The sequence below is a fragment of the Passer montanus genome, unplaced genomic scaffold (genome assembly GCF_014805655.1).
Source record: "Passer montanus isolate IOZ18808 unplaced genomic scaffold, ASM1480565v1 scaffold18, whole genome shotgun sequence".
NCBI lineage: Eukaryota > Metazoa > Chordata > Aves > Passeriformes > Passeridae > Passer > Passer montanus.
The window spans coordinates 8,217,200-8,231,121 of NW_024365381.1; the positions used below are offsets into that span (position 1 = coordinate 8,217,200).

Consider the following 13,922-nt stretch of genomic DNA (forward strand, 5'->3'; position numbering starts at 1 on the left):
TACCTCTTGGGTGGTGCTGGGGACAGTCATGGGCAGCTTTTAACTATATCAAGGACATCTGTGGGACTGGGCAAGTCTGAGCAAAGCATAGCAAGGAACCTATTAAATCAGCTGCCACTCTGTTTGTGTGCAGTAGTGATGGTTGGAAGGCTGAAACTGCTTTTCCTCGAAATATGGTGTCTCAGCTACCTTGGCTGGAGACTGCTCTCAGACATTCATTGCCTGGAAGGGTTTCCAAATGCCTGCAGTCTCACACATTCTGTGTAACATGTGCTAAAGGGAATTTGGCTCTGCCTGTGCAGGAACAGCAGCTTTCATCCCAAGCTCCATCAGTAAGGATAGCGAAGCCTGCAATTTTCCTCAGAGATGGCAATTTAACACCCTGTCTGTGAAGACTCCTGCTTTCCTTTCCAAGCTTTTGACTATCCTGCCTTCACCTGTACCTGAGCGATTTCCAGATGTGTGCCAATGTCTGAACTTTCTACCTCTGTTTGAACATGGGCGGGCTGCTCTCCCTGATGCTCTGCTGCTTGTCTCTGCTCTAGATGACGAGGGCTCCCCCGGGAGAGAAGAGCAGCCGGCGGGGCTTTGATGAGAAGGCTTACTTGTCCTCCAAGGTGCTGAAGGCTGGAGAAGACCCCTACCGCCAGCACGCTTTCAACCAGCTGGAGAGTGACAAACTCAGCAGCGACCGACCCATCCGGGACACCAGGCACTACAGGTACCCTGCAGCCCTGCTTCGTGCAGGGAGCCCGCTGCTCTCTGCTGCTGGTCTGTAATGCTGGCAAAGCATGTTTTGGGTTTTTCTTTAGCAGCTGTGGTCCATTGTTGCACTGGATTTCATGGTTCAGCTGGAAAGGTCTCAAATGCTTGGAGAGCCTTGACAAATTCAATCCCAGCTTGAGACTTTTTGAACACCTCTTTTTCCAGGTCCAGGCATCAGCTTGTTTTAGCACAGCCCCTCCTCTGCAGCTCCGATTGCTCATTGGACAGCTGTGTTTTGCCCAACTGCCCCACACTCGCGGCTTCCCTCAGCATCCTTCTGTACTGTCTGCAAAGTACACCTTAGTTGCAGTCTTGCTTTAGTCTGGTGTTCCTCATCTGCTGTGCCCTGTCTATCTGAAGCTGGTTTGGTGCTTCTTTCCATCCTAAACATCAGCGTGAGGGCTGCTGGGGTAGGGATGAAACTAACGGTGTTCTGTGGCTTGCAAAGTGTTTGTCATTCTGTCCTGGTTTCACTGAGGGTGTGTTTGTTCTGTGAAAAAATTGTCCTTAAATTGCTGATAGTGCTTGGGTAACTATTTTGTAGTTTCTGGAGGACAAAAAGGTAATTTAGTAAAAAAAGATGCTTGAAAACTGTAGTAATAGGATAGTGTAGAATAGTCTACTTCAGTCCTAGACTCCACCTAGTATTGTGGTAGCGGGCCCTGCCGGGTAATAATGAGTATTGACTTAATGATTGTAGAAGGTTGATTAAATACTTTATTAAGCTATACTATATTATACTATTAAGAGAAACCCATTGCTCTTGCCAGACAGTCTGATACACATGTGGATTTAATTGGTTAATTAATTAAAACACTATCACCAAAGTCTAATTAAGAAATCTCTCTTTAGTAAATAATCTCTCTAACATGTTCCACATGTGCACAACAAGTGTAGTAAATGAAAATAAGAATTGTTTTCACGACTTTCTCTGTTCAGAGAATATGTAATTACCACAGCCTAGAACTATGTATGGTTCTAGGTATGGTTTCAAAGCAACATTTCACAATTCCTGGGAGCAGGAAACCAGGCATCTAACTTGATTGAAATTGTGAAAGGGATGCCAGGAGACATGGAGCTTTGTGAGCCTGCCAGCACTGACAGCTCTCAGAGTGTTTTTCAAAGGCAAGCAATCAGGACCATGGTTGTGGGATCCAAGTCTTGTGCTGAATTGTATTCCCTGTCTCCTGATGGAGATTCAGTCTATGCAAAGTCTTGAGTTGTTAGAAGTAGGTGTGGATTCTTCATCAGACAGGAGATTAGAGCACACTGACTGCAGTTTGACACCATCTGGAAGTTAAGAAGGCAGATGCTTTGGAGGAGCATGTCAACCCAAATCAGCTGTGCTTAGCATCTGCCAGAATTGGATTCAGCATTCTTGTCTGTGAGTTGCTCCCCTCACAGAAACTTTGCTTTCCACAGGGAGAAGCAGCCTGGTGCAAGTTAATTCTTGGTTCTGAGTGTGAGGGTGTATGTATGTATCTAACATTACAAAGTCAGATGAGAAGATAGAAAGAATTGCTCTTCATTGCCAGCAGGTCCATTAGTGTTGAGCCTCAGCAACTCCCCAACACAGATGACAGAACTAGCTGGTGTTTTTCTTTCTGTGAAGTTTGTCCAAAGAATTTGAAGTGCTTTATACAGCAATGCCTGGGTGTACCAGCTCCATGCATCCTTAGCATGTCCATGTCCTGTGCATGAATAAACAAAATCTTATATGAATTTATGTGAATCACAGGGACTATGACTGAAACCCAGGGAATCCATGACTGAAACTTAGTTTACTATAAAACCCACATGGCTTCCTTAGCGTGAGTTTGGGTATCACAGCCTCCAAATGTTGCTTTTCAATAGGCACAGTTCTTTTTAAGCTCTGCCAGCCTTATTGCAGCTCAACTGTGCTGGTTCTGATTTTAGTGTATTACTCTCTTTTAGAAATTGCAGGTACACTGTTGCAGTACTACTGCTAATGTTTGGCTTGCACTTGTGCTCTCCTGTGCTGCAGGTGCACTTCTGTACGCTATGACACTGACTTGCCAGCCACCAGTGTCATCATCACCTTCCACAACGAGGCGCGATCTACCCTGCTCCGCACGGTGAAGAGGTGAGTTCTGCTGGGCTGCTGGGCCTACATGGTGGAGTCTGGGAGTGCTCTGGGGGAAAACTGGGCATTTTGCAGCAGCTAGACAAGCAGGGTGGCTGCAGTTCCCCAAGTGGTAGCATTCTGCTCTCAAGATGGCCCACTAGGACAGGCCAGAGGCTTGGATTGGCATTGTGGGCATATCTTCAAATGCAAAGAGTATCTGCAGCTAGCCACTGTATGGCTCCAGCTGGGGGAATCTTGGGCAGCAAGAAAGGGTAGCTGGGCCTGCATCCACAGGTGAGAACAGTCTCAAGTCTCAGCCAAGTGTGAGCTTGGTTTGGAAGAGTGAGGGGGGACTAAAGAGAACACTGTGTTGCTAGGTGCAGTGTCCAAGCCCTTGCTCATGGTCCCTTCAATGGCTGAACCTGGTGCCCCACCAGGTGTACCCTGGGCCTTGCACACAGCTCCTGCTGAGCCTGCAGGACACTTGCCATCTTGTTCCAGTGTCTCCTCATATCTGAGTGTCAGAAGTGGCCAAATCTAGCTAAGTAAATAGGTGGCATAGGCCTGTCAGCAACCCCAAATAGATGGAGGTTTGCAATCATCTGTACCACAAAGCGATGTTCCAGCTGCTCCTTCACTGCCCTCTTCCATCACCCCCACAGAGCCCAGGGAGGCTCTTTTCCTTTTAGTTCCCAAAGAAAAAAATGCCCTCTGACTTACTTAATTTCTCAAAGGGTACTTAATTTCTCAAACGGTCTCTGAAGCCTGCAAGCAGGCCCAGGAACAGCCATTGAGGCTGAAGGGAGAGTGAATTGTCAGTGTAGCAGTTTGAGCTGATGGTATCACTAACAGGAATGCATTATTCATCATTGCCACTTCTTCCCTTGACAGGTCCTGTGGACCTAAGAAATGTGCTATATGAATAAAAACCAGTTTTTTTTCAAATTGGCTTCCTATCTAGAAGGCCGGGTTTCTGCCACCAAGTTTGGTGCTATTGTGTTTCCAGAGACCTGTATATATTGCATTGACATGTTATGTCTTTTTATCTCTATAATTTTTCTTTTCATGTGAGCCATACAATGAGTTCTGCAGAGTCACTGTCCAGAAAATGGGCAGACTTGTTTGGAATCATGGTGCTGCTAGGGCAGCTGGGGGAGATTTCTGCCTTTTCAGTCATAGGTCAGACAGTAAATAGGTGCTGAGAAACCATGGTAGTATGTCCTACTTTTTCTTGCTCTGGAAAGCCAGAACTGGACACAGCACTTAAAATGTGATATTACCAGTCTCTCAGATGTGGTCTCCTGCAACCAGAGCCCCCAACAAAGACCTTAAAAATGGGTGACCCATCTATTCAGATTGGTCCCTGCAATGCTGCTGCCCCTGGAGGACTGTTGTTGTGAGGAACTGTCTGCACGCTGCTGTGAATGGTGTAGTGGATGGAATTTCCTTCCAGACCTCTGGCTACAGCTGCGGTCTTCATTGCCAGATGGTTTACAGCCAGTGCATGTGATGGATTTACACTTTGCTTAAATCCCATCAGAAGTGTCAATAATTTATCCCTGTCTCATGAGAGATCCTGAAGGCTGAGTCCTTCTTGGGCTCTACAGTATCTGCAGTGCCACACTAGCAAGCATTGGCTAGTAGCCTTGTCTTTGAGCACTGAAGGTTTGACAACCATACACAAAGGTAAAGGTTCACGTCATGGCTGCACTGCTAGAACAGGCATAGGCATAAGTCTGACTTACAGGTTGACACTGATGTTATAGAGAGATTTCACAGAGCTCTTCAGGGCCTCTTCTGTAACCTGAGAGCCCCATCTTTCAGCAAAACTCATCTGAATGTGCCAGGCTGAATTACTGCTGAGAGAGTAATTGTTGTTCAAGTCACACACACAGTCAGTGCACCAGTGCTATGTAATTACTTTGCATCCCTGGCACTTTGGGATAAGTCAAGTATCAAAGGGACAGGACTGTTCTGTTCTGTTGGGTTTATGGCCTGGCTGTGAGTCTGCTGAGGACCACAGTAATATTAAGCAGCAGGAAGCATAAAATTGCACTGCCTGCTTACCTGCTGACTAGTCAGGCTTGCAGCTTGTCATTATTTCTATATCTGCAAGAGCTTTCTTAGACCAGGTAGAGCATGATTATTTGGATAATTAGAATGAACCATGTGAGATGCATCTGGTGAAAGTTAAATACGATTCCACTGTTATTATGGGCCTTTTCCCAAGTTCAGTTATCATGATTACACTGTGGGAATGCTGTAAGAGAAATGGGTGTGAAGGAGGAAAACTGATGAAAATTAGCAGCACTAAAAGCAAAATTTTCTATGCCTGAAAACATTTTTAGAGGCCTAATCTTTTGAGGTGAGTAGGAAATGTATTACCAGTTGAAATTTTCATATGTGAGGTCTTTGCAATTGTGGCTTTTGACTATCTGAATTTGGGTACTCAAAAACCAGCCATAAGACTTTTGGAAATTCTAGAATGAAATACATGAAAAGGGTACTGGGATTGAGCTGATCTTAAACCCAGAGGGAGCCCAAATGCACTCCCCTGAGCCAGATACTGGCTTATTGCAAGGTAATTCAACAAAGTGGCAATGCTGGTGCCAAAAGATCTTGGGATGTGACCCAGGGATGATACTCCTGCAGCACAGGCTTATTTCAGGGTGATCTGAACCTGGCAGCTCTAAGGGCCAGGTCCTGATCTGTATATCCTTCTTGCTATCCTCACATGCACATGTGAACACATGGACTTAACTGCTGAGCTGCCAGAGGTGTTTGCCTTATTCTCCCTCCCTCTCTGCTGCTGGGTGGAAGCAACAGGAATGATGTGCTGTCGTTGCTCCTTGAGGATGGGAGAAATGTTTGTGTATGAGGGAGAGGGGGAAAGAGAGGAGTGACCTTGCAGAGGAATAACATATTCCCTCAAGCACCCTGTTGCTTATCCCTCCTGCTCTTCAGAGGCAGCATGGGCTGCATACCTGCCTTCTAGTGTGGACTCCAGCCATATGTTTTCAGTGTAGAGGGAGACAACTAGTTCAAAATATCCAGCAAGAGTCTAAAGAAGGGGAATAGGGGAAAAAATGGGAAATGGGATGTCAGACAAAACCTGTGAATATGCCAGTTCAAATGGCTTGTTGCTGGCATCCTCAGTCCTGCAGGAGATGTGTGTCAGTCAGAGCTGTTTGCCTGCTTTGATCTCTTTTCTTTGTTAGGACATAGCTGTCACTCTCAAATCAGTCACTTGCTTGGCATTCTATTCTCCTTCAGAAACAATTGTCACTCAAAAGGCATTTTATGTGATTGATGTCTATGCATGATTAATCTTTAAGCCATACCTTCACTCTGCTGCCATGACCATTCTTGCAGAACAAAAAGGTCAAGTGCTTTGTTGTTTGGCCCCTCTTTCTGATCTCAGGAAGTCAGCATTGCAGGGACCTTTTGGTTTTGGTGCAAATATAAAGGTGACTTGTGAAACTCTAAGTCACTGGATTTGAACAGCTGTCAGTGGTTCAGTGCCTATGCAGAGGGCCTATGAAAATTCTGATTAAGAGGATGCTGTTGTAATGCTGGAGCATTTGGTGTAGCATCTCATTACAACAGCAATTTAAATAATGGCAAAAAAATAATATTATGTTAGAGCAAAGGGAAAAAAATATACTCTTCTGCTAACATGAGCATTTGGTGTAGCTTCTCATTACAACGGCAATTTAAATAATGGCAAAAAGTAATATTATGTTAGAGCAAAGGGAAAAAAATATACTCTTCTGCTAACATCCAGAATAAACAAGATTATCTGGGAACTTAGGCAGGGATGGACAGAGGAGAGGAGCTCATTGGCAGTGCTGATGTCATGTTCATGCAAGAGAGTAAGGACTCTGATATTGAAAGAAGAAGGAAGCTGTGAGAAAAGGCAAAGGAAATAGGGAAACCATGAGATGAGGGGGGAACAGTCCATGTTTCTGCTGTAAAAGGCAATTGTCACTTGGATTTCAGAATTCTAATAATACATTTTTGTGCCTGAAAGTGTTTGTCATGGCATTCTCTGCACCTCAGTGAGGGGAGATATTAGGATTATTGTGCTCCTTGTTAAAAAGACAGGGGTGACAAAGTGCAAAGAAGATTAAGAACCTTTCCCAAGGATCTCAGCTATTGCAGAGCTGAGAGAAGAACAGGGCACTATACAATGACCTGTGAACTCCTCAAGGGATGTGTTCTCTCTATAGGGGAATCAGTAGACAGGTAAAGAACAGAGAACAAAATGGGGCTTTTTTCCCAGTTATGTGGGGTTGAAACACCTGAAACTTGTGGAGAAAATGTGTGTATTTGCCATAGTGAAGCTAGTAGAAGGTGTAGAATACCATTTTGCAGCCATTATATTGCAGTCTGTCTGGGTTCTTTTGCATTGTGTTTGCACAGACAAGAATTTCAGTGCAGGGCAGCCTTGTCTGTGAAATATGCAGATGGTGGTTGTGCTGGGAGAAGCTGCACTTAGAATGGCACAGGAACATCCCCCCACCTCCCACCCCACCATACTAGAGGATCCAGAGAGATGTGAGCCAAGAGAAGCAAATGAGATTCAGCTTTGGAAAATGCAAGCTCAGTCATCTAGGGACATGTCAGCTCAAAATACAAATACTATGAGAGGTGTATAAAGCAATGTGAATCTGAAATAGAGTGGGATGTGATGCTGAGCAGCAGAACAGTCAGAATTTTGCTTTTTTGCAGAAAGCAGAAAACTCTTCCAAACTGAGGGAACTTTGGTTCTGTGTGCAAAGCCATCAGTAGTGTTACTTAACAAGATGGCAATTTATTTCTCTAGATCTTCATTCCTGGGAGTATGGGACTATTCCTGTTGTCTATTTCCAATATCAAACAACAAAAAGAATAAAATCCAAAAGAGAAAAAAAGCCAGAATTTTTTCTCCAGTATTGCTCAAAAGGCAGGTGCCACTGAAATGAGACAGGTTGCTGGAACTAGGAGAGCAACGTTTGCCTCTGCTTTTAGTATTAAATTTTGCATAACTGCCATCTTCATTGGATGCTTCAGCATTACTGAGCAACCTTGTTGAAGGTAATGAGCACCTGCTGTGCACAGAGGTGTTGAAGGAGGCTTGGAGGGGGAATATGCTGTGTGATGGTAGTAAAGCAAGAGAAAGATTTGAAGAAGTTCATGGGAAAAGAGTTCAAGCATTTTAAATGAATGAGGCTGGTAAAGAGGTCAGAACTGAACTGCTCAGACTCCAAAGTACCAGAATGCTTTGACATCTGAGGAGGGCAGAAGCTTTTCTCTGCTTTCCTCATTTGTGTCCTGCAGATGCAAACCCATTGCAGACCCAAGGGTATTACACGGTATGGTGCAACCAGCCTGATGAAAGGGGATTCTTTCAGCAAGAGTGGTGCTGGTGTGAAAGACAAACAAAAGAAGGGAAAAAATCCAAATCCAGAATATTGACAATGCTTCCTTCCAAAGAAGGGAATCGGTGAGAAAGTGCAACAGGTGCCACCTGCTAAGGCTGAGGTGGAGGAGCTCCTTGCTGGGGAAAGTGGCAGCTCTTTATGCCCTCCAGCAGTGATGACTTTCACCCAGAGGCTGGCAGATGGGAATGGCCATTGGGCTGCCTCAGGGCAGGTGGTTCTCTCCATTTCACCTCTGTTTAGTGGCAGAGCATGCTGCAGCATCCTTTGCTAGCTGTCCCAGGCAAGTCTCAGTCAGCTGCTGGCTGTGGGTCCTTGTAAGGCCTGGCTGAGTGCCACAGCTCTCTGGGATACTCTTGCTTGTAGCTTGGTCTTGCCAATGAACACTGTTACAAGGGCAAGGTCACTGCTTCCACTTCACTGGAGTTTGGTATTCCTGCTGTAATGCATAGCACAGCAGATTTCTATCAGTCCTAACATTGTCATTGTTATGGCAGCTCACAAAGTGGCTTTTTCTTTCCTGGGTCCCTGCAGTGTTCTGAACCGCACCCCTCCCAGTCTCATCCAGGAGATCATTTTGGTAGATGACTTCAGCTCAGATCGTAAGTTTGGACCTATTTCCTTTACACTTATTCCTTTCCTTTTGTTTTCCCATTTTTTGTTTGCTCTGTTGAGTCCCCTTCCCTCACAGGTTCCCTCTTGTCTGTATGCAGGAGAAAAATAAAAGAAAGTAAGTCTGTGTTTAATGTCCATGCATGGCAGAGGCCAGAGCTTCTTCCTCTCTTTTTTCTTTCCATTGGGTCTTCCATTTCTGTCAGTGTGGCAGTTTCTGCTGGGTTGCCAGAGATCTCTGTCATGTTTCATTATGCACCATTTGGTGAGCTGTTTAGCACAGATATATGTGTAGCAATGCTGTGCATGAACAGAGCAGGTACTTGCAGACCAAGAGGCAAGAAGAGATGTGGTGTAGCATATGGAAAATTGCTGCCTGGGGTCCTGCAGGCAGGCTGAGGCGAGTCTGCCTCCATGTGCCTGGGATCCCAGGTATCCCTGTGGGAAGCTGTGGCAGAGTTTCTGCTTTGGACAGCACCATACTTTCTTCTGCAGCTTGGCACAGGGGTGGAGTGTCTACTGCATCAGTTCCACCAGAGCTGCAGACTGGAGGCTCTGGAGTCTTTCCCTCTGTACAGTTGCTCTTGCTCCTGGCTGTTGTGTAGTAGTAGTGAGGTGGTGGGCATAGAAGACTTCTTGCTTCTCCCATGATGTGTTCTAGACTCAAGGACAATCTAGTTATGTACCATTTATAATGATCAATAATTACTCCTTCAGAGCACTTTACAGATAGCTGCGAGTGCCCACCTTGGCCTGCTGAGGTAAGGAAGCAATGCTATTTTGATTTTGCAGCTAAATGCTTATGTAGCTTTGGCCACAAAAAACCCCCCATATTAAAGGTGGATGCTGAGATGAGGGATTTGAGTTTCTGAGGGCCTTAGAGTTTCGAATAAGTACTGAGCTGTGCTCAGCTGTTTAATTTCAGTGTTTTTGAGTACTTGTCACAAACAATCCTTTGTGTTCCACATCTGCACCTAAAAATTTCAGTTCTTAAGGGGCAAAGTGTTCCAGATCAACAGTGATGGATTTCTGGTACCTGTTCTGCACAAGGTTCAACCATAAACTCCCATTTAGGCTCCTCAATAAATAGGAAGATTTTTAAAAGGCTCCATCCTGTCACAGCTGTTATGTTTTTCACTGGCAGCCGGCTATTTGTGGATATAGCCACTTCCCTGAGATACATTCATGAAGGCACTTCAGCACATGTTTGAGGTCTGACACTTAGCTTTCATACTGCCTCAGTTTCTCCAAATATACTGAGAGTTTGTCATCTCTGGCAAGTATCTACAGGCAGAGCCATGTGCTCTGCTCCTGCAGAGTGAACGACTGAATAAGGATTCTCATAGCTGAACTTGTGCCTTGGCCAAGATAAGAGCATTGCCTTCCCTTGTAGCAGAATTCCAGCAAAATCTCAATGCTCTATAATTCAGAGCACCTGCCACTTCCCTTGGATGATGCAGGATCTGCCAAAGTGCCAATGTAAGAGCAGTATTTCAGATTGCACAGATCCTAGAGAATGGAAATGCTTGTACAGGAGTGTGCTAAGAGGTGTACTTTGGCTAAGGGCCTTTGCATCCTCCCCAGAGTGCTCAGTCTGTGCGAAGATGACAGCAGGAAAGAGGGGACATGAGACATGTAAAGGAATACGGAATAAACAGGGAAATTGGAGTGAATTTGATGGAGCGAGAAAAAAGAGCAAGTTAGAAATTGCTGTTCCTATGACATCTCCTAGGGTGGGAATAGAGGGGATGACAGAGAAGTAAAGACTCAGTGCTCCTTGGTGTCTGGCTGGAGCAGGTAACTGTTCCTCTCCCTCATCTTCCCTAGGTAGTGTAAATGAGGGATGCCAGGAGTTTCTAGCAAGCTGCCAGCAAAGCCCTTGGTCAGGCATCCATGTGTCAATGTGCTGGTGTCTCTAAGGAAGCAGGTTGCATCCCAGTGGCCTTTATTAAATAAAATCAAGCAGAAACTGGCCTGAGAATGAAAGGCAGGAAATGCCCAGATGAGCCACTGAAGGCAAAGAGAGTGGATAAGATCACGTTGTTACAGAACTCTCTTTTCCTTGGCACTTTGGTGGTTTGCAGTCCTGCTTCTCTGTGTTCCCTCCTTTTCCTTAGTGCCCAGTGCCATGCTGCCAGTACATGCCCATTGTTCTTGGGAAATGCTGAGCAGGGGAGATGGAGGCCTGGCTGCTCAGAGGATTGGGAAACATGGGCTCAGCTGCTGAGGACAGCAAGCAGGCAGGGCTCTTCTGTGTACTCTGTAGACAACAGGATTGAGGCCATCATGCTGATGAATGTCATGTTAAGCGAAAGCAGAATTTCCCCTCCCATGGAGAAGCAAGAGTACAGTTAGTTGGGGCTTTCTGTTGAAGCCAAATAATTCATGCATGTGTGCTGAATGTCTTTTTTGCCTTTCCCAAGCTGAGGACTGCCAGCTCCTTACCAAGATCCCAAAGGTCAAGTGTCTACGAAACACCCATCGAGAAGGTGAGTGTGGAAAGCTTTCAAAGCACAAAGATCTTGCCTATTTTTCCACATGACCCTGGTGCCTCCCAGCTGCTTACATATTGTTTCCTGTAGTTAGAGTTTATTTTTTCAGTATAAGCATTTGGAAGTTCTGTGGAGGGAGAATACAGCTTATCAACTCTCAGGCTTCGGGGGTCTCATTTAATACTTAAATAATAAGTGGTGTCCAGAGTCCTTGGCTGGAACAAATATCACATTTTAAGATCTTTATGACTAAAGATCCAGGTGCAAGTCTTGTCCTTTTCAACACAATCTAACTCTTGCACTTTCAAGTGCAAGAAAACAAGCTGTGTAGGAGACATGGGAGAAGGAGAAACAATCATGTATCTATCAAAAAGAGATGCAATTAAGGAAAGTTTTTTGTCATAATTCTTTTACATGCATAAATTACTTTCCCAGCTGCTCTTTAGTTTGACCCACATGTGCTGGCTTATTTCAAAAGCTGTCAGTGCACAGCAGGTTTGGAGCAAGGATCTAGAAGGAGAGACAAAAATCACTGTTTAGTTGACAAAGAGCATCCCACATAGTGGGATGGTCTGTAAGAAAGTAAGGAGTCATCTGAGAGCCAGGCTGATATCTCTGCAGGGCAGAATAAAGGACAAATGGAATAAAGGAGATAAGCACTAAGGAAGGCAGAAAGCAGAGAGTAGAGTTTGGCCATGGGGAATTGGTGATGAAGGCAGCAGGGTACTCAATGGGAGAGAGGGTCAGCAGCCAGCAGCCAGGTGTCTGTGGGGAAGGCTGGAAGGGAAGAGCAAGGAGCCAGGTGGAAGTTCTGTGTCATGGACAGAAGTGACAGGAGAGCTCATTCATTTTGTGCTGGGAGGGCTCATCTGACTGTCCCAGGGCATGCCCTGCTCTAAAGCTGCTCTCTGCTCCTGATGGAGATGTGATACAGGAGAATCATCTGCTCTTTCCTGCAATGGCCACATAAAGTATTTTTTCTGAAGGAGGCTCAAATGTTTCCTTTCCTAACCTTCCTGCTCCTTTGCTGTCCTTTTCTCCTCGCAGGGCTGATTCGCTCTCGGGTGCGAGGGGCTGAAGTGGCAGCTGCTGACATCCTCACCTTCTTGGACAGTCACTGTGAAGTCAACAGCGAGTGGCTGCAGCCAATGCTTCAGAGAGTGAAAGAGGTGAGCACCGTGTCCTGCTCTGGGATGGATGGAGCTGGCCTGGCCTGTGCTGTTGGATCCTCTGCTCTCACATGCCTTGGCAGAACTGGTGAGAACAAGGCCTGCCAAGGTGCTCCTCAGGCAGGCTGTTACAGAGGGAGGTACAGCCTGGGCTAGGTGGGAAAGAGATCCCTGATGGGATTCTGTTCTGGCAGTGTGACAAGGCAGGAGGTGCAGAGTGATGGGATGCAATGCTGAGTGCTGGAACCACCAACTTGTACCTCTTGCAGGCATTATGCTTCCTCATCCTGTTCACCTGTATGTAAGACAGCCCCTTGGGCAGCATACATTGTGCAATTTTTCCATGGTTTCCATCTCCCCTGCTGCTGGACCCTCCCCTCTGCCTTGTCACTGCCAAAATTTTCTTTCTATTAATGTTCCTACTGAGCTGCCACCATACATCACCTGCATGCAGGCAGTTTCCTGTCACAGAGAAGCTGCTTGTGACTGCAGGGATGTTCCCTTGGATGGTTCACTTGGCAAAGGATTGATGGAAGGCTGGAAGAATGAAAATGAGGCAGAAATATGAGCAGCTGTCACCCTGACTGCACTGCAGAGCTGGAGGGACAGATCATACAGCTCTACTGCAAGAAAAGGCAGGGGAGAGGGGATGGGAAAAGTCCTGCTTGCAAATGGCTATGATTGTTCCCCTCTGAAAGGAGGATCCCATGAAGTAATGGACCTTAGGAGAAAGGGTGGAGTCTTTAATTTTGCTTTGTAAGCATGTCTGAGTAGCTTAATATGAGGGAGCAGAAGAAGGTGAAACTTCAGAATTGACGAATTAAAAGCTTCTGCTTTTTATTCTTGTTCAATAAAGCCCATAAATGTTTACTTTATTTATTGATCTTTAAGTCAAGCAGCAGCAGCAGAAAGAACTTCACTCATTACTTTAGGGAAGGATCTAAAATGTGAAAGCCTGTGTGCTAACTCTAGTATACAAATGTTTTAGTGAGCAGATTTCAAGTCAGCCTATTTCTGACCTACTTTCTACATTTCTGATGTACATTCTATTATAGATTTCAGTCTTGCCCTAGCCAGTGCTGGCACTGATTGGTTGGAGTAGTGGCTGGCACACCAGGCTGCCAGGTGGGTGCTGGAGTCTCAAGCTGTGCAGACACACTCTGGCTGGGCCACCATCACAGCTCAGAGGGGAAAAACATGAATCCTCTTACCAAGGATGTCCCATCCTAGCCAAGTGTGGTACATCATGGAGAAATATTGCAAGGCACAAAATGAAGGTTCGATAGGAAAGGCATGGGTGCTGGCAGCTATCCAATAACAAGGTGCTGTTTCTGGCATTGCCAGCTCAGTTTCATCTTACATGGCAGCTGTCACAACA

General features: G+C 45.6%; 1 protein-coding gene across 4 annotated transcripts in view; it reads left to right on the forward strand.

Annotated features, from left to right (window-relative positions):
* GALNT16 (polypeptide N-acetylgalactosaminyltransferase 16) overlaps nucleotides 1-13,922 on the forward strand; it is a 74,624-nt gene that overhangs the window by 36,881 nt on the left and 23,821 nt on the right. For all 4 annotated transcript variants that reach the window (XM_039704803.1, XM_039704806.1, XM_039704804.1 and 1 more), the window contains exons 2-6: nucleotides 546-721; nucleotides 2,771-2,869; nucleotides 8,806-8,873; nucleotides 11,307-11,372; nucleotides 12,423-12,544. In XM_039704803.1, the coding sequence (XP_039560737.1) occupies nucleotides 546-721; nucleotides 2,771-2,869; nucleotides 8,806-8,873; nucleotides 11,307-11,372; nucleotides 12,423-12,544 (531 nt within the window). The remainder of the gene's footprint in view (nucleotides 1-545; nucleotides 722-2,770; nucleotides 2,870-8,805; nucleotides 8,874-11,306; nucleotides 11,373-12,422; nucleotides 12,545-13,922) is intronic.